The following is a 20,698-nucleotide window of genomic DNA, read 5'->3' as shown; positions in this document are numbered from 1 at the left end:
ATAGAACTGTTTGGCCATAATGACCATCGTTATGTTTGGAGGAAAAAGGGGGAGGGCTTGCAAGCCGAAGAACACCATGCCAACCGTGAAGCACGGGGGTGGCAGCATAATGTTGTGGGGGTGCTTTGCTGCAGGAGGGACTGGTGCACTTCACAAAATAGATGGCTACATAGGGAAGGAAAATGATGTGGATATATTGAAGCAACATCTCAAGACATCAGGAAGTTAAAGCTTGGTCGAAAATGGGTCTTCCAAATGGACAATGACCCCAAGCATACTTCCAAAGTTGTGTCAAAATGGCTGAAGGACAACAAAGTCAAGGTATTGGAGTGGCCATCACGAAGCCCTGACCTCAATCCTATAGAAAATTTGTGGGCAGAACTGAAAAGGCGTGTGCGAGCAAGGAGGCCTACAAACCTGACTCAGTTACACCAGCTCTGTCAGGAGGAATGGGACAAAATTCACCCAACCTATTGTGGGAAGCTTGTGGAAGGCTACCCGAAACATTTGACCCAAGTTAAACAATTTAAAGGCAATGCTACCAAATACTAATTGAGTGTATGTAAACTTCTGACCCACTGGGAATGTGATGAAAGAAATAAAAGCCGAAACAATTCAGTCTCTCTACTATTATTCTGACATTTCACATTCTTAAAATAAGGTGGTGATCCTAACTGACCTAAAACAGGGGATTTTTACTTGGATTAAATGTCAGGAATTGTGAAAAACTGAGTTTAAATGTATTTGGCTAAGGTGTATGTAAACTTCCGACTTCAACTGTATGTCCTAAGGGTTATACTGTGTAAAGTAATTTACTGGAATGATTTTAATATTTACCTGAATACTATTCTCTGTTTCTGAAAGGTCTTTGGGAGCAGTGTCTCCTGCTCCAAGCCAACTCTCCTTGAAAAGTGACCATTCCATGTATCGACCTATCACATTTACAAATGGTGATCTCAGGTACAGTACCAGTCAAACGTTTGGACACACCTACTCATTCAAGGCTTTTTCTTTATTTTGTATTAATTTCTACGTTGTAGAATAATAGTGAAGATACGAAGATAAAATTACACGTGGAATCCTGTAACAAAAGAATGTTAAACAAATATTCCTATATGACTAGTGATATGGACTGGAATAGGACTATATTACTAGTGATGTGGACTGGAATAGGACTATATTACTAGTGATATGGACTGGAATAGGACTATATTACTAGTGATGTGGACTGGAATAGGACTATATTACTAGTGATATGGGCTGTAATAGGACTATATGACTAGTGATATGGACTGGAATAGGACTATATTACTAGTGATATGGACTGGAATAGGACTATATTACTAGTGATATGGACTGGAATAGGACTATATTACTAGTGTAATGGACTGGAATAGGACTATATGACTAGTGATATGGACTGGAATAGGACTATATTACTAGTGATATAGACTGGAATAGGACTATATGACTAGTGATATGGACTGGAATAGGACTATATTACTAGTGATGTGGACTGGAATAGGACTATATTACTAGTGATGTGGACTGGAATAGGACTATATGACTAGTGATATGGACTGGAATAGGACTATATTACTAGTGATATGGACTGGAATAGGACTATATTACTAGTGATATGGACTGGAATAGGACTATATGACTAGTGATATGGACTGGAATAGGACTATATTACTAGTGATATAGACTGGAATAGGACTATATGACTAGTGATATGGACTGGAATAGGACTATATTACTAGTGATATGGACTGGAATAGGACTATATGACTAGTGATATGGACTGGAATAGGACTATATTACTAGTGATATGGACTGGAATAGGACTATATTACTAGTGATATGGACTGGAATAGGACTATATTACTAGTGATATGGACTGGAATAGGACTATATTACTAGTGATATGGACTGGAATATTCCTATATTACTAGTGATATGGACTGGAATAGGACTATATTACTAGTGATATGGACTGGAATAGGACTATATGACTAGTGATATGGACTGGAATAGGACTATATTACTAGTGATATAGACTGGAATAGGACTATATGACTAGTGATATGGACTGGAATAGGACTATATTACTAGTGATATTGACTGGAATAGGACTATATGACTAGTGATATGGACTGGAATAGGACTATATTACTAGTGATATGGACTGGAATAGGACTATATTACTAGTGATGTGGACTGGAATAGGACTATATTACTAGTGATATGGACTGGAATAGGACTATATTACTAGTGATATGGACTGGAATAGGACTATATTACTAGTGATATGGACTGGATTAGGACTATATTACTAGTGATATGGACTGGATTAGGACTATATTACTAGTGATGTGGACTGGAATAGGACTATATTACTAGTGATATGGACTGGAATAGGACTATATTACTAGTGATGTGGACTGGAATAGGACTATATTACTAGTGATGTGGACTGGAATAGGACTATATGACTAGTGATATGGACTGGAATAGGACTATATTACTAGTGATATGGACTGGAATAGGACTATATTACTAGTGATATGGACTGGAATAGGACTATATGACTAGTGATATGGACTGGAATAGGACTATATTACTAGTGATATAGACTGGAATAGGACTATATGACTAGTGATATGGACTGGAATAGGACTATATTACTAGTGATATGGACTGGAATAGGACTATATGACTAGTGATATGGACTGGAATAGGACTATATTACTAGTGATATGGACTGGAATAGGACTATATTACTAGTGATATGGACTGGAATAGGACTATATTACTAGTGATATGGACTGGAATAGGACTATATTACTAGTGATATGGACTGGAATATTCCTATATTACTAGTGATATGGACTGGAATAGGACTATATTACTAGTGATATGGACTGGAATAGGACTATATGACTAGTGATATGGACTGGAATAGGACTATATTACTAGTGATATAGACTGGAATAGGACTATATGACTAGTGATATGGACTGGAATAGGACTATATTACTAGTGATATGGACTGGAATAGGACTATATGACTAGTGATATGGACTGGAATAGGACTATATTACTAGTGATGTGGACTGGAATAGGACTATATTACTAGTGATATGGACTGGAATAGGACTATATTACTATTGATATGGACTGGAATAGGACTATATGACTAGTGATATGGACTGGAATAGGACTATATTACTAATGATGTAGACTGGAATAGGACTATATTACTAGTGATATGGACTGGAATAGGACTATATCACTAATGATGTAGACTGGAATAGGACTATATTACTAGTGATATGGACTGGAATAGGACTATATTACTAGTGATATGGACTGGAATAGGACTATATTACTATTGATATGGACTGGAATAGGACTATATGACTAGTGATATGGACTGGAATAGGACTATATTACTAGTGATATGGACTGGAATAGGACTATATTACTAGTGATGTGGACTGGAATAGGACTATATTACTAGTGATATGGACTGGAATAGGACTATATTACTATTGATGTGGACTGGAATAGGACTATATTACTAGTGATATGGACTGGAATAGGACTATATTACTAGTGATATGGACTGGAATAGGACTATATTACTAATGATATGGACTGGAATAGGACTATATTACTAGTGATATGGACTGGAATAGGACTATATTACTAGTGATGTGGATTGGAATAGGACTATATTACTATTGATATGGACTGGAATAGGACTATATTACTAGTGATATGGACTGGAATAGGACTATATTACTAATGATATGGACTGGAATAGGACTATATTACTAGTGATGTGGACTGGAATAGGACTATATTACTATTGATATGGACTGGAATAGGACTATATTACTAGTGATGTGGACTGGAATAGGACTATATTACTAGTGATGTGGACTGGAATAGGACTATATTACTAGTGATGTGGACTGGAATAGGACTATATTACTAGTGATATGGACTGGAATAGGACTATATTACTATTGATATGGACTGGAATAGGACTATATTACTAGTGATATGGACTGGAATAGGACTATAGTACTAGTGATATGGACTGGAATAGGCCTTTATTACTATTGATATGGACTGGAATAGGACTATATTACTAGTGATATGGACTGGAATAGGACTATATTACTAGTGATATGGACTGGAATAGGACTATATTACTAGTGATATGGACTGGAATAGGACTATATTACTAGTGATATGGACTGGAATAGGACTATATTACTATTGATATGGACTGGAATAGGACTATATTACTATTGATATGGACTGGAATAGGACTATATTACTAGTGATATGGACTGGAATAGGACTATATTACTAGTGATATGGACTGGAATAGGACTATATTACTAGTGATATGGACTGGAATAGGACTATATTACTAGTGATATGGACTGGAATAGGACTATATTACTAGTGATATGGACTGGAATAGGACTATATTACTAGTGATATGGACTGGAATAGGACTATATTACTAGTGATGTGGACTGGAATAGGACTATATTACTAGTGATATGGACTGGAATAGGCCTTTATTACTATTGATATGGACTGGAATAGGACTATATTACTAGTGATATGGACTGGAATAGGACTATATTACTAGTGATATGGACTGGAATAGGACTATATTACTAGTGATATGGACTGGAATAGGACTATATTACTAGTGATATGGACTGGAATAGGACTATATTACTAGTGATATGGACTGGAATAGGACTATATTACTAGTGATGTGGACTGGAATAGGACTATATTACTAGTGATATGGACTGGAATAGGCCTTTATTACTATTGATATGGACTGGAATAGGACTATATTACTAGTGATATGGACTGGAATAGGACTATATTACTAGTGATGTGGACTGGAATAGGACTCTATTACTAGTGATATGGACTGAAATAGGACTATATTACTAGTGATGTGGACTGGAATAGGACTATATTACTAGTGATATGGACTGGAATAGGACTATATGACTAGTGATATGGACTGGAATAGGACTATATTACTAGTGATATAGACTGGAATAGGACTATATGACTAGTGATATGGACTGGAATAGGACTATATTACTAGTGATATGGACTGGAATAGGACTATATGACTAGTGATATGGACTGGAATAGGACTATATTACTAGTGATATGGACTGGAATAGGACTATATTACTAGTGATATGGACTGGAATAGGACTATATTACTAGTGATATGGACTGGAATAGGACTATATTACTAGTGATATGGACTGGAATATTCCTATATTACTAGTGATATGGACTGGAATAGGACTATATTACTAGTGATATGGACTGGAATAGGACTATATGACTAGTGATATGGACTGGAATAGGACTATATTACTAGTGATATAGACTGGAATAGGACTATATGACTAGTGATATGGACTGGAATAGGACTATATTACTAGTGATATGGACTGGAATAGGACTATATGACTAGTGATATGGACTGGAATAGGACTATATTACTAGTGATGTGGACTGGAATAGGACTATATTACTAGTGATATGGACTGGAATAGGACTATATTACTATTGATATGGACTGGAATAGGACTATATGACTAGTGATATGGACTGGAATAGGACTATATTACTAATGATGTAGACTGGAATAGGACTATATTACTAGTGATATGGACTGGAATAGGACTATATCACTAATGATGTAGACTGGAATAGGACTATATTACTAGTGATATGGACTGGAATAGGACTATATTACTAGTGATATGGACTGGAATAGGACTATATTACTATTGATATGGACTGGAATAGGACTATATGACTAGTGATATGGACTGGAATAGGACTATATTACTAGTGATATGGACTGGAATAGGACTATATTACTAGTGATGTGGACTGGAATAGGACTATATTACTAGTGATATGGACTGGAATAGGACTATATTACTATTGATGTGGACTGGAATAGGACTATATTACTAGTGATATGGACTGGAATAGGACTATATTACTAGTGATATGGACTGGAATAGGACTATATTACTAATGATATGGACTGGAATAGGACTATATTACTAGTGATATGGACTGGAATAGGACTATATTACTAGTGATGTGGATTGGAATAGGACTATATTACTATTGATATGGACTGGAATAGGACTATATTACTAGTGATATGGACTGGAATAGGACTATATTACTAATGATATGGACTGGAATAGGACTATATTACTAGTGATGTGGACTGGAATAGGACTATATTACTATTGATATGGACTGGAATAGGACTATATTACTAGTGATGTGGACTGGAATAGGACTATATTACTAGTGATGTGGACTGGAATAGGACTATATTACTAGTGATGTGGACTGGAATAGGACTATATTACTAGTGATATGGACTGGAATAGGACTATATTACTATTGATATGGACTGGAATAGGACTATATTACTAGTGATATGGACTGGAATAGGACTATAGTACTAGTGATATGGACTGGAATAGGCCTTTATTACTATTGATATGGACTGGAATAGGACTATATTACTAGTGATATGGACTGGAATAGGCCTTTATTACTATTGATATGGACTGGAATAGGACTATATTACTAGTGATATGGACTGGAATAGGACTATATTACTAGTGATATGGACTGGAATAGGACTATATTACTATTGATATGGACTGGAATAGGACTATATTACTATTGATATGGACTGGAATAGGACTATATTACTATTGATATGGACTGGAATAGGACTATATTACTATTGATATGGACTGGAATAGGACTATATTACTAGTGATATGGACTGGAATAGGACTATATTACTAGTGATATGGACTGGAATAGGACTATATTACTAGTGATATGGACTGGAATAGGACTATATTACTAGTGATATGGACTGGAATAGGACTATATTACTAGTGATGTGGACTGGAATAGGACTATATTACTAGTGATATGGACTGGAATAGGACTATATTACTAGTGATGTGGACTGGAATAGGACTATATTACTAGTGATATGGACTGGAATAGGCCTTTATTACTATTGATATGGACTGGAATAGGACTATATTACTAGTGATATGGACTGGAATAGGACTATATTACTAGTGATATGGACTGGAATAGGACTATATTACTAGTGATATGGACTGGAATAGGACTATATTACTAGTGATATGGACTGGAATAGGACTATATTACTAGTGATATGGACTGGAATAGGACTATATTACTAGTGATGTGGACTGGAATAGGACTATATTACTAGTGATATGGACTGGAATAGGCCTTTATTACTATTGATATGGACTGGAATAGGACTATATTACTAGTGATATGGACTGGAATAGGACTATATTACTAGTGATGTGGACTGGAATAGGACTCTATTACTAGTGATATGGACTGAAATAGGACTATATTACTAGTGATGTGGACTGGAATAGGACTATATTACTAGTGATATGGACTGGAATAGGACTATATTACTAGTGATATGGACTGGAATAGGACTATATTACTAGTGATATGGACTGGAATAGGACTATATTACTAGTGATATGGACTGGAATAGGACTATATTACTAGTGATATGGACTGGAATAGGCCTATATTACTAGTGATATGGACTGGAATAGGACTATATTACTAGTGATATTGACTGGAATAGGACTATATTACTAGTGATATGGACTGGAATAGGACTATATTACTAGTGATATGGACTGGAATAGGACTATATTACTAGTGATATGGACTGGAATAGGACTATATTACTAGTGATATGGACTGGAATAGGACTATATTACTAGTGATATGGACTGGAATAGGACTATATTACTAGTGATATGGACTGGAATAGGACTATATTACTCGTGATATGGACTGGAATAGGACTATATTACTAGTGATATGGACTGGAATAGGACTATATTACTAGTGATCTGGACTGGATTAGGACTATATTACTAGTGATATGGACTGGAATAGGACTATATTACTAGTGATATGGACTGGAATAGGACTATATTACTAGTGATATGGACTGGAATATTCCTATATTACTAGTGATATTGACTGGAATAGGACTATATTACTAGTGATATGGACTGGAATAGGACTATATTACTAGTGATATGGACTGGAATAGGACTATATTACTAGTGATATGGACTGGAATAGGACTATATTACTAGTGATATGGACTGGAATAGGACTATATTACTGGTGATATGGACTGGAATAGGACTATATAACTAGTGATATGGACTGGAATAGGCCTATATTACTAGTGATGTGGACTGGAATAGGACTATATTACTAGTGATGTGGACTGGAATAGGACTATATCGTCTCTAACTGTTTTTGGTTGGTCTACAGACATATGTCCTACTGGTTTTACTGTGTAAAGTTATTAACTGGAATGATTTTAATATTTACCTGAATACTATTCTCTGTGTCTGAAAGGCTTTTGGGAGCAGCATCTCCTGCTCCAAGCCAACTCTCCTTGAAAAGTGACCACTCCATGGATCGACCGATCTCATTTACAAATGGTGATCTCAGGTACAGTACCTGTCAAACATTTGGACACACCTACTCATTCAAGGGTTTTTCTTTATTTTCACTAATTTCTACATTGTAGAATAATAGTGAAGATACGAACATAAAATAACACGTGGAATCATGTACCAAAAAATGTTAAACAAATAGGTCTGTATAACTAGTGATGTGGACTGGAATAGGACTGTATTACTAGTGATATGGACTGGATTAGGACTATATTACTAGAGATGTGGATTGGAATAGGACTATATTACTAGTGATATGGACTGGAATAGGACTATATTACTAGTGATATGGACTGGAATAGGACTATATTACTAGTGATATGGACTGGAATAGGACTATATTACTAGTGATATGGACTGGAATAGGACTGTATTACTAGTGATATGGACTGGAATAGGACTATATTACTAGTGATGTGGATTGGAATAGGACTATATTACTAGTGATATGGACTGGAATAGGACTATATTACTAGTGATATGGACTGGAATAGGACTATATTACTAGTGATATGGACTGGAATAGGACTATATTACTAGTGATATGACTGGAATAGGACTATATTACTAGTGATATGGACTGGAATATTACTATATTACTAGTGATGTGGACTGGAATAGGACTATATTACTAGTGATGTGGACTGGAATAGGACTATATTACTAGTGATGTGGATTGGAATAGGACTATATTACTTGTGATGTGGACTGGAATAGGCCTATATTACTTGTGATGTGGACTGGAATAGGACTATATTACTAGTGATATAGGCCTATATTACTAGTGATATGGACTGGAATAGGACTATATTACTAGTGATATGGACTGGAATAGGACTATATAACTAGTGATATGGACTGGAATAGGCCTATATTACTAGTGATATGGACTGGAATAGGCCTATATTACTAGTGATGTGGACTGGAATAGGACTATATTACTAGTGATATAGGCCTATATTACTAGTGATATGGACTGGAATAGGACTATATTACTAGTGATATGGACTGGAATAGGACTATATTACTAGTGATATGGACTGGAATAGGCCTATATTACTAGTGATATGGACTGGAATAGGACTATATTACTAGTGATATGGACTGGAATAGGACTATATTACTAGTGATATTGACCGGAATAGGACTATATTACTAGTGATATGGACTGGAATAGGCCTATATTACTAGTGATATGGACTGGAATAGGACTATATTACTAGTGATATGGACTGGAATAGGACTATATTACTAGTGATGTGGACTGGAATAGGACTATATTACTAGTGATATGGACTGGAATAGGACTATATTACTAGTGATATGGACTGGAATAGGACTATATTACTATTGATATGGACTGGAATAGGACTATATGACTAGTGATATGGACTGGAATAGGACTATATTACTAGTGATATGGACTGGAATAGGACTATATTACTAGTGATATGGACTGGAATAGGACTATATTACTTATGATATGGACTGGAATAGGACTATATTACTAGTGATATGGACTGGAATAGGACTATATTACTGGTGATATGGACTGGAATAGGACTATATAACTAGTGATATGGACTGGAATAGGCCTATATTACTAGTGATGTGGACTGGAATAGGACTATATTACTAGTGATGTGGACTGGAATAGGACTATATTACTAGTGATATGGACTGGAATAGGACTATATTACTAGTGATATGGACTGGAATAGGACTATATTACTAGTGATATGGACTGGAATAGGACTATATTACTAGTGATATGGACTGGAATAGGACTATATTACTAGTGATATGGACTGGAATAGGACTATATTACTGGTGATATGGACTGGAATAGGACTATATAACTAGTGATATGGACTGGAATAGGCCTATATTACTAGTGATGTGGACTGGAATAGGACTATATTACTAGTGATGTGGACTGGAATAGGACTATATCGTCTCTAACTGTTATTGGTTGGTCTACAGACATATGTCCTACTGGTTTTACTGTGTAAAGTTATTAACTGGAATGATTTTAATATTTACCTGAATACTATTCTCTGTGTCTGAAAGGCTTTTGGGAGCAGCATCTCCTGCTCCAAGCCAACTCTCCTTGAAAAGTGACCATTCCATGGATCGACCGATCTCATTTACAAATGGTGATCTCAGGTACAGTACCTGTCAAACATTTGGACACACCTACTCATTCAAGGGTTTTTCTTTATTTTCACTAATTTCTACATTGTAGAATAATAGTGAAGATACGAACATAAAATAACACGTGGAATCATGTACCAAAAAATGTTAAACAAATAGGTCTGTATAACTAGTGATGTGGACTGGAATAGGACTGTATTACTAGTGATATGGACTGGATTAGGACTATATTACTAGTGATATGGACTGGAATAGGACTATATTACTAGTGATATGGACTGGAATAGGACTGTATTACTAGTGATATGGACTGGAATAGGACTATATTACTAGTGATGTGGATTGGAATAGGACTATATTACTAGTGATATGGACTGGAATAGGACTATATTACTAGTGATATGGACTGGAATAGGACTATATTACTAGTGATATGGACTGGAATAGGACTATATTACTAGTGATATGGATTGGAATAGGACTATATTACTAGTGATATGGACTGGAATAGGACTATATTACTAGTGATATGGACTGGAATAGGACTATATTACTAGTGATATGGACTGGAATAGGACTGTATTACTAGTGATATGGACTGGAATAGGACTATATTACTAGTGATGTGGATTGGAATAGGACTATATTACTAGTGATATGGACTGGAATAGGACTATATTACTAGTGATATGGACTGGAATAGGACTATATTACTAGTGATATGGACTGGATTAGGACTATATTACTAGTGATATGGACTGGAATAGGACTGTATTACTAGTGATATGGACTGGAATAGGACTATATTACTAGTGATATGGACTGGAATAGGACTATATTACTGGTGATATGGACTGGAATAGGACTATATTACTAGTGATATGGACTGGAATAGGACTATATTACTAGTGATATGGACTGGAATAGGACTATATTACTAGTGATATGGACTGGATTAGGACTATATTACTAGTGATATGGACTGGAATAGGACTATATTACTAGTGATATGGACTGGAATAGGACTATATTACTAGTGGTATGGACTGGAATAGGACTATATTACTAATGATATGGACTGGAATAGGACTATATTACTTATGATATGGACTGGAATAGGACTTTATTACTAGTGATATGGACTGGAATAGACCTATATTACTAGTGATATGGACTGGAATAGACCTATATTACTAGTGATATGGACTGGAATAGGACTATATTACTAGTGATATGGACTGGAATAGGACTATATTACTGGTGATATGGACTGGAATAGGACTATATAACTAGTGATATGGACTGGAATAGGACTATATTACTAGTGATATGGACTGGAATAGAACTATATTACTAGTGATATGGACTGGAATAGGACTATATTACTAGTGATGTGGACTGGAATAGGCCTATATTACTAGTGATGTGGACTGGAATAGGACTATATTACTAGTGATGTGGACTGGAATAGGACTATATTACTGGTGATATGGACTGGAATAGAACTATATTACTAGTGATATGGACTGGAATAGGCCTATATTACTAGTGATGTGGACTGGAATAGGACTATATTACTAGTGATGTGGACTGGAATAGGACTATATCGTCTCTAACTGTTATTGGTTGGTCTACAGACATATGTCCTACTGGTTTTACTGTGTAAAGTTATTAACTGGAATGATTTTAATATTTACCTGAATACTATTCTCTGTGTCTGAAAGGCTTTTGGGAGCAGCATCTCCTGCTCCAAGCCAACTCTCCTTGAAAAGTGACCATTCCATGGATCGACCGATCTCATTTACAAATGGTGATCTCAGGTACAGTACCTGTCAAACATTTGGACACACCTACTCATTCAAGGGTTTTTCTTTATTTTCACTAATTTCTACATTGTAGAATAATAGTGAAGATACGAACATAAAATAACACGTGGAATCATGTACCAAAAAATGTTGAACAAATAGGTCTGTATAACTAGTGATGTGGACTGGAATAGGACTGTATTACTAGTGATATGGACTGGATTAGGACTATATTACTAGTGATGTGGATTGGAATAGGACTATATTACTAGTGATATGGACTGGAATAGGACTATATTACTAGTGATATGGACTGGAATAGGACTATATTACTAGTGATATGGACTGGAATAGGACTATATTACTAGTGATATGGACTGGAATAGGACTATATTACTAGTGATATGGACTGGAATAGGACTATATTACTAGTGATATGGACTGGAATAGGACTATATTACTAGTGATGTGGATTGGAATAGGACTATATTACTAGTGATATGGACTGGAATAGGACTATATTACTAGTGATATGGACTGGAATAGGACTGTATTACTAGTGATGTGGACTGGAATAGGACTGTATTACTAGTGATATGGACTGGAATAGGACTATATTACCAGTGATATGGACTGGATTAGGTCTATATTACTAGTGATATGGACTGGAATAGGACTATATTACTAGTGATATGGACTGGAATAGGACTATATTACTAGTGATATGGACTGGATTAGGACTATATTACTAGTGATATGGACTGGATTAGGACTATATTACTAGTGATATGGACTGGAATAGGACTATATTACTTATGATATGGACTGGAATAGGACTATATTACTAGTGATATGGACTGGAATAGACCTATATTACTAGTGATATGGACTGGAATAGACCTATATTACTAGTGATGTTGGCTGGAATGGGACTATATTACTAGTGATGTGGACTGGAATAGTTCTGTGTTACTAGTTATATGGACTGGAATAGGACTATATCATCTTACTAACTGTTATTAGTTGGTCTACAGATATACAGTTGAAGTCAGAAGTTTACATACACTTAGGTTGGAGTCATTAAAACCCCATTTTCAACCACGCCACAAATTTCTTGTTAACAAACTATGGTTTTGGCAAATTGGTTAGGACATCTACTTTGTGCATGACACAAGTAATATTTCCAACACTTGTTTACAGACAGATTATTTCACTTATAACTCACTGTATCACAATTCCATTGGGTCAGCAGTTTACATACACTAAGTTGTGTAACGCCCGGGGTGTAGTGGAGGAAGGAGTCAGACGCAGGAGACAGAGTTCAGAGTAGCGTAACTTTTAATCACCACAGAGGTGAACACGACGCCACTCCAACCAAATGCCCCAACACACAAGGGGAACAAATAGTTCCGAAAATACAACTTACACGAACCGTGACATACAAGCATGTACCAACAGTACACAAAACAATCCCGCACACCCAGCAAGTGGGCCTGCTGGGTAATAAAGCCCCACTAATCACCCTAACTACAAACAGGTGTAACCAATAAACAAATAAGGAAGGGTATGAAAAAGTCAGTGGCAGCTAGTAGGCCGGTGATGACGACCGCCGAGCGCCACCCGAACAGGAAGGGGGGCCACCTTCGGTAGGAGTCGTGACAAGTTGACTGCCTTTAAACAGCTTGTAAAATTCCAGAAAATGATGTCATGGCTTTAGAAGCTTGTGATTGGCTAATTGACATTATTTGAGTCAATTGGATGTGTACCTGTGGATGTATTTCAAGGCCTACCTTCAAGCTCAGCGCCTCTTTGCTTGACATCATGGGAAAATCAAAAGAAATCAACCAAGACCTCAGATAAAAGATTGTAGATCTCCACAAGTCTGGTTCATCCTTGGGAGCAATTTCCAAACACCTGAAGGTACCACGTTCATCTGTACAAACAATAGTACGCTATTATAAACACCATGGGACCACGCAGCCGTCATACCGCTCAGCAAGGAGACGCGTTCTGTCTCCTAGAGATGAACGTACTTTGGTGTGAAACGTGCAAATCAATCCCAGAACAACAGCAAAGGACCTTGTGAAGATGCTGGACGAAACAGGTACAAAAGTATCTATATCCACAGTAAAAACGAGTCCTATATCGACATAACCTGAAAGGTCGCTCAGAAAGGAAGAAGCCTCTGCTCCAAAACCGCCATAAAAAAGCCAGTACGATTTGCAACTCCACGTGAGTACAAAGATCTTACTTTTTGGAGAAATTACCTCTGGTCTCATGAAACAAAAATAGAACTGTTTGGCCATAATGACCATCGTTATGTTTGGAGGGAAAAGGGGGAGGGCTTGCAAGCCGAAGAACACCATGCCAACCGTGAAGCACGGGGGTGGCAGCATAATGTTGTGGGGGTGCTTTGCTGCAGGAGGGACTGGTGCACTTCACAAAATAGATGGCTACATAGGGAAGGAAAATGATGTGGATATATTGAAGCAACATCTCAAGACATCAGGAAGTTAAAGCTTGGTCGAAAATGGGTCTTCCAAATGGACAATGACCCCAAGCATACTTCCAAAGTTGTGGCAAAATGGCTGAAGGACAACAAAGTCAAGGTATTGGAGTGGCCATCACGAAGCCCTGACCTCAATCCTATAGAAAATTTGTGGGCAGAACTGAAAAGGCGTGTGCGAGCAAGGAGGCCTACAAACCTGACTCAGTTACACCAGCTCTGTCAGGAGGAATGGGCCAAAATTCACCCAACCTATTGTGGGAAGCTTGTGGAAGGCTACCCGAAACATTTGACCCAAGTTAAACAATTTAAAGGCAATGCTACCAAATACTAATTGAGTGTATGTAAACTTCTGACCCACTGGGAATGTGATGAAAGAAATAAAAGCCGAAACAATTCAGTCTCTCTACTATTATTCTGACATTTCACATTCTTAAAATAAGGTGGTGATCCTAACTGACCTAAAACAGGGGATTTTTACTTGGATTAAATGTCAGGAATTGTGAAAAACTGAGTTTAAATGTATTTGGCTAAGGTGTATGTAAACTTCCGACTTCAACTGTATGTCCTACTGGTTATACTGTGTAAAGTAATTTACTGGAATGATTTTAAAATTTACCTGAACACTATTCTTTGTGTCTGAAAGGCTTTTGGGAGCAGCATCTCCTGCTCCAAGTCAACTCTCCTTGAAAAGTGACCATTCCATGGATCGACCTATCACATTTACAAATAGTGATCTCAGGTACAGTACCAGTTAAACGTTTGGACACACCTACTCATTCAAGGGTATTCTTTATTTTGTATTAATTTCTACATTGTAGAATAACAATGAAGATACGAAGATAAAATTACACGTGGAATCATGTAGCAATTTTCTTTTAAACAAATATTCCTATATTACTAGTGATATGGACTGTAATAGGACTATATTACTAGTGATATGGACTGGAATAGGACTATATTACTAGTGATATGGACTGGAATAGGACTATATTACTAGTGATATGGACTGGAATAGGACTATATTACTAGTGATATGGACTGGAATATGACTGTATTACTAGTGATATGGACTGGAATAGGACTATATTACTAGTGATATGGACTGGAATAGGACTATATTACTAGTGATGTGGACTGGAATAGGACTATATTACTAGTGATGTGGACTGGAATAGGTCTATATTACTAGTGATGTGGACTGGAATAGGACTATATTACTAGTGATATGGGCTGGAATAGGACTATATTACTAGTGATGTGGACTGGAATAGGACTATATATTACTAGTGATATGGAATGTAATAGGACTATATTACTAGTGATGTGGGCTGTAATATGATAATATTACCAGTGATGTGGGCTGGAATAGGACTATATTACTAGTGATATGGACTGGAATAGAACTATATTACTAGTGATATGGACTGGAATATGACTGTATTACTAGTGATATGGACTGGAATAGGACTATATTACTAGTGATATGGACTGGAATAGGACTATATTACTAGTGATGTGGACTGGAATAGGACTATATTACTAGTGATGTGGACTGGAATAGGTCTATATTACTAGTGATGTGGACTGGAATAGGACTATATTACTAGTGATATGGGCTGGAATAGGACTATATTACTAGTGATGTGGACTGGAATAGGACTATATATTACTAGTGATATGGAATGTAATAGGACTATATTACTAGTGATGTGGACTGGAATAGGACTATATTACTAGTGATGTGGACTGGAATAGGACTATATTACTAGTGATGTGGACTGGAATAGACCTATTTTACTAGTGATATGGACTGGAATAGGACTATATTAGTGATATGGACTGGAATAGGACTATATTAGTGATATGGACTGGAATAGGACTTTATATTACTAGTGATATGGACTGGAATAGGACTATATTACTAGTGATATGGACTGGAATAGGACTATATTACTAGTGATATGGACTGGAATAGGACTATATATATATTACTAGTGATATGGACTGGAATAGGACTATATATTACTAGTGATATGGACTGGAATAGGACTATATTACTAGTGATATGGACTGGAATAGGACTATAATACTAGTGATATGGACTGGAATAGGACTATATATATATTACTAGTGATATGGACTGGAATAGAACTATATATTACTAGTGATATGGACTGGAATAGGACTGTATTACTAGTGATATGGACTGGAATAGGTGTCATTCAATTCATCGGCAGAAGAAGAGGAATTTCAGACCAAAATGCAGCGGGGTACGTGTTCATCTTTATTAGCTTATGAACACAGAATACAAAATAACAAAAAAAGAATAGCCGAAACAGTTCTGCAAGGTGCAACCAACACTAAACAGAAAATAACCACCCACAACTAAGTGGGAAAACAAGCTACCTAAGTATGGTTCTCAATCAGAGACAACGAAAGACAGCTGTCCCTGATTAAGAACCATACCCGGCCAAAACCTAGAAATACAAAACCTAAACATACAAACATAGAATGCCCACCCACATCACACCCTGACCAAAAAAAAAATAGAAACATACAAAGCAATCTACGGTCAGGGCGTGACAGTAGGACCATGTTACTAGTGATAAGGACTGGAATAGCTTGTAAATTCTTCATGAGCTCAGTTCAACTGTCGTACACTATGAGATCCCCGAATATATAAGCTTGTTTCACTCCAATGTTTGTAAACAACTGAATCGTCAACAAACAATGTATAGCTTCATAACATGGTTAAAACTTTCATTGTGATGTCATAGATGGCCAGTCCTGGCATCCATAGCCCCATCCATGAATTTGAGAGTGCTCACTTTCCTTCTTAAGTTACCTTAACAATACTTTACCTTCTAGACAGTACTGGTAGCTACCTTAACAATACTTTACCTTCTAGACAGTACTGGTAGCTACCTTAACAATGGAATTGTAAACAAACACTGTATAGCTTCATAACATGGTTAAAACATCCATTTTGATCTCTTGGATGGTCAGTCCTGGCACCCATAGCCCCATCCTTGATTTTGAGAGGAGTCACGTTTCTCCATCCCCATTCCTAAATTGTTTTCTCAAAAACGTGGCGGGGTTGACCGCTTTCTTGTTATTTGAACTGCAGATTGTCCCTTTAAAAAGTGTTGGATTTCTCCTAATTTTAAAGAGGTGTGATCCTGTGAGGAATTGTGTTAAAACCTGTTTTAAGACAAAAAAAACAAGGTTTTAGGATGATACTAAGACACTGCTCAGAAAAACTCTGAGCCAGGAGTAAAATTAAATAAGAAACGTTTTTCTCAGCTGATAATCACAACAGTTTGAGGTACCGCAAAGGAAAGATGGTGATGACGCTCATTGACATTGTTGCAAATGATGAGGAATAACCAATCACAATGAGACATCGCCAACTGTGAACTCGATAGCACGCTTCAGACAACCACAGTGAATGTGACTGGACATCAGATGTTGTTTGATTTAATTTTCTCCTGACACGATTAACTTTGCCTACTCTTAATTATTTTCTAATGTTTACTTGCATAACCCTTTTTAACCAATTCTGATGGTTGTAAAAGCAGATTTTTTACAATATTACCGTTATACATCACTCCCATTTAACAACACCAAATAGCTTTGGCACAGTACACATCAACTTACTGATTAATATTGATCTTTCCACAGTGTAAAACAGGAGAGGGTGTGGTCACCGTGTCTGTCCATGAAGAGTGATTGGTCCATGGACAGGCCCATTACATTTGGAAAAGATGCCAGGTAAGTGAAGAACCTAACCTAGAAATAACAGCCAATCACCTGATAGAAGATTAGTGTTCTACAAACAATGATGGAGAAGTAATTGGGGTTAAAAATGAAAGAACGAACAACATTTATCATTCATAAACAAAATCCCCCTTGTTCTTTCCACAGTGGTAAACAGGAGAGGGTGGGGTCACCGTGTCTGTCCATGAAGAGTGATTGGTCCATGGACAGGCCCATAACATTTGGAAAAGTGGCCAGGTAAGTGAAGAACAGCTTCCCCATTCCTGTAAATCTTGTAGGTTAGCTCCTGTATATTCAGTCTTTAAAACAGCTTCCACATTCCTGTAAATCTTGTAGGTTAGCTCCTGTATTATAGTCTTTAAAACAGCTTCCACATTCCTGTACATCTTGTAGGTTAGCTCCTGTATAATAGCGAGTCCATAAAACAGCTTCCACATTCCTGTAAATCTTGTAGGTTAGCTCCTGTATAATGGTCTTTAAAACAGCTTCCCCATTCCTGTACATCTTGTAGGTTAGCTCCTGTATATTAGTCTTTAAAACAACTTCCACATTCCTGTAAATCTTGTAGGTTAGCTCCTGTATAATGGTCTTTAAAACAGCTTCCCCATTCCTGTAAATCTTGTAGGTTAGCTCCTGTATTATAGTCTTTAAAACAGTTTCCACATTCCTGTACATCTTGTAGGTTAGCTCCTGTATATTAGTCTTTAAAACAGTTTCCACATTCCTGTACATCTTGTAGGTTAGCTCCTGTATAATAGCGAGTCCATAAAACAGCTTCCACATTCCTGTAAATCTTGTAGGTTAGCTCCTGTATAATGGTCTTTAAAACAGCAACCACATTTCTCTACCACTTTGTGTACAGTGAGCTGACAGCCAGTCTACTAACAGAGGACCACTTCAGATGTTCAGTGTGTACAGAGGTTCTCAAAGAGCCAGTCTCCATCCCCTGTGGACACAGTTACTGCAGACAGTGCATTGAGACCTACTGGAACCAGCCTGACCAGACAGGAGACTACGACTGCCCCCAGTGCAGCAAGAGATTCAGAACACGTCCTGACCTCCTCACTAACTCAGCCTTGGAGAAGGTGATTGAGAAACTCCACCAGGCAGGGTTCAAGGTCCCTGCTCTTCCCAAGCACTGCTACGCTGGACCTGGAGATGTGGCCTGTGATCTCTGCACTGAGAAACAGCTCAAAGCTGTGAAGTCCTGTCTGACCTGCACTGCCTCCTACTGTGAGAGTCATGTCAGACATCACTACACCGTAGCAGCTCTGCAGAGACACACCCTGGTGGAGGTGACTGGAAACCTGGAGCAGAAACTGTGCCAGCTGCACCACAGAGCTCTGGAGGTCTTCTGTAAGACAGACCAGGTTTCTGTTTGTGTTCTGTGTGCCTTGCAGGACCATAGAAACCATGATGTCATAAAGAATGAGAGAGATACTGAAGAGGTGGGTGTGTCTATAGTCTGGACCAGTGTGTGGTAGATACTGTAGAGGTGGGTGTGTCTATAGTCTGGACTAGTGTGTGGTAGATACTGTAGAGGTGGGTGTGTCTATAGTCTGGACTAGTGTGTGGTAGATACTGTAGAGGTGGGTGTGTCTATAGTCTGGACTAGTGTGTGGTAGATAGTGTAGAGGTGGGTGTGTCTATAGTCTGGACTAGTGTGTGGTAGATAGTGTAGAGGTGGGTGTGTCTATAGTCTGGACTAGTGTGTGGTAGATACTGTAGAGGTGGGTGTGTCTATAGTCTGGACTAGTGTGTGGTAGATACTGTAGAGGTGGGTGTGTCTA

At 37.2% G+C, this 20,698-nt stretch overlaps 1 protein-coding gene across 1 annotated transcript; it reads left to right on the top strand.

The window, feature by feature from the left end:
- Positions 1–874: 874 nt before the first annotated feature.
- Positions 875–20,407, top strand: LOC129841988 (uncharacterized). The gene is made up of 8 exons (XM_055910367.1): positions 875–960; positions 8,563–8,658; positions 10,734–10,829; positions 12,542–12,637; positions 15,775–15,870; positions 18,813–18,902; positions 19,056–19,145; positions 19,771–20,407. Exons 1-8 carry the CDS (start codon positions 923–925, stop codon positions 20,390–20,392), a joined length of 1,224 nt encoding a protein of 407 aa, XP_055766342.1. The 5' UTR covers positions 875–922; the 3' UTR covers positions 20,393–20,407.
- Positions 20,408–20,698: the final 291 nt, after the last annotated feature.

The sequence above is a fragment of the Salvelinus fontinalis genome, unplaced genomic scaffold (genome assembly GCF_029448725.1).
Source record: "Salvelinus fontinalis isolate EN_2023a unplaced genomic scaffold, ASM2944872v1 scaffold_0005, whole genome shotgun sequence".
In the NCBI taxonomy this organism is placed as follows: Eukaryota; Metazoa; Chordata; class Actinopteri; order Salmoniformes; family Salmonidae; genus Salvelinus; species Salvelinus fontinalis.
The sequence above is the reverse complement of the archived record's forward strand: the minus strand, read 5'-3'. Positions and strand labels throughout refer to the sequence as shown.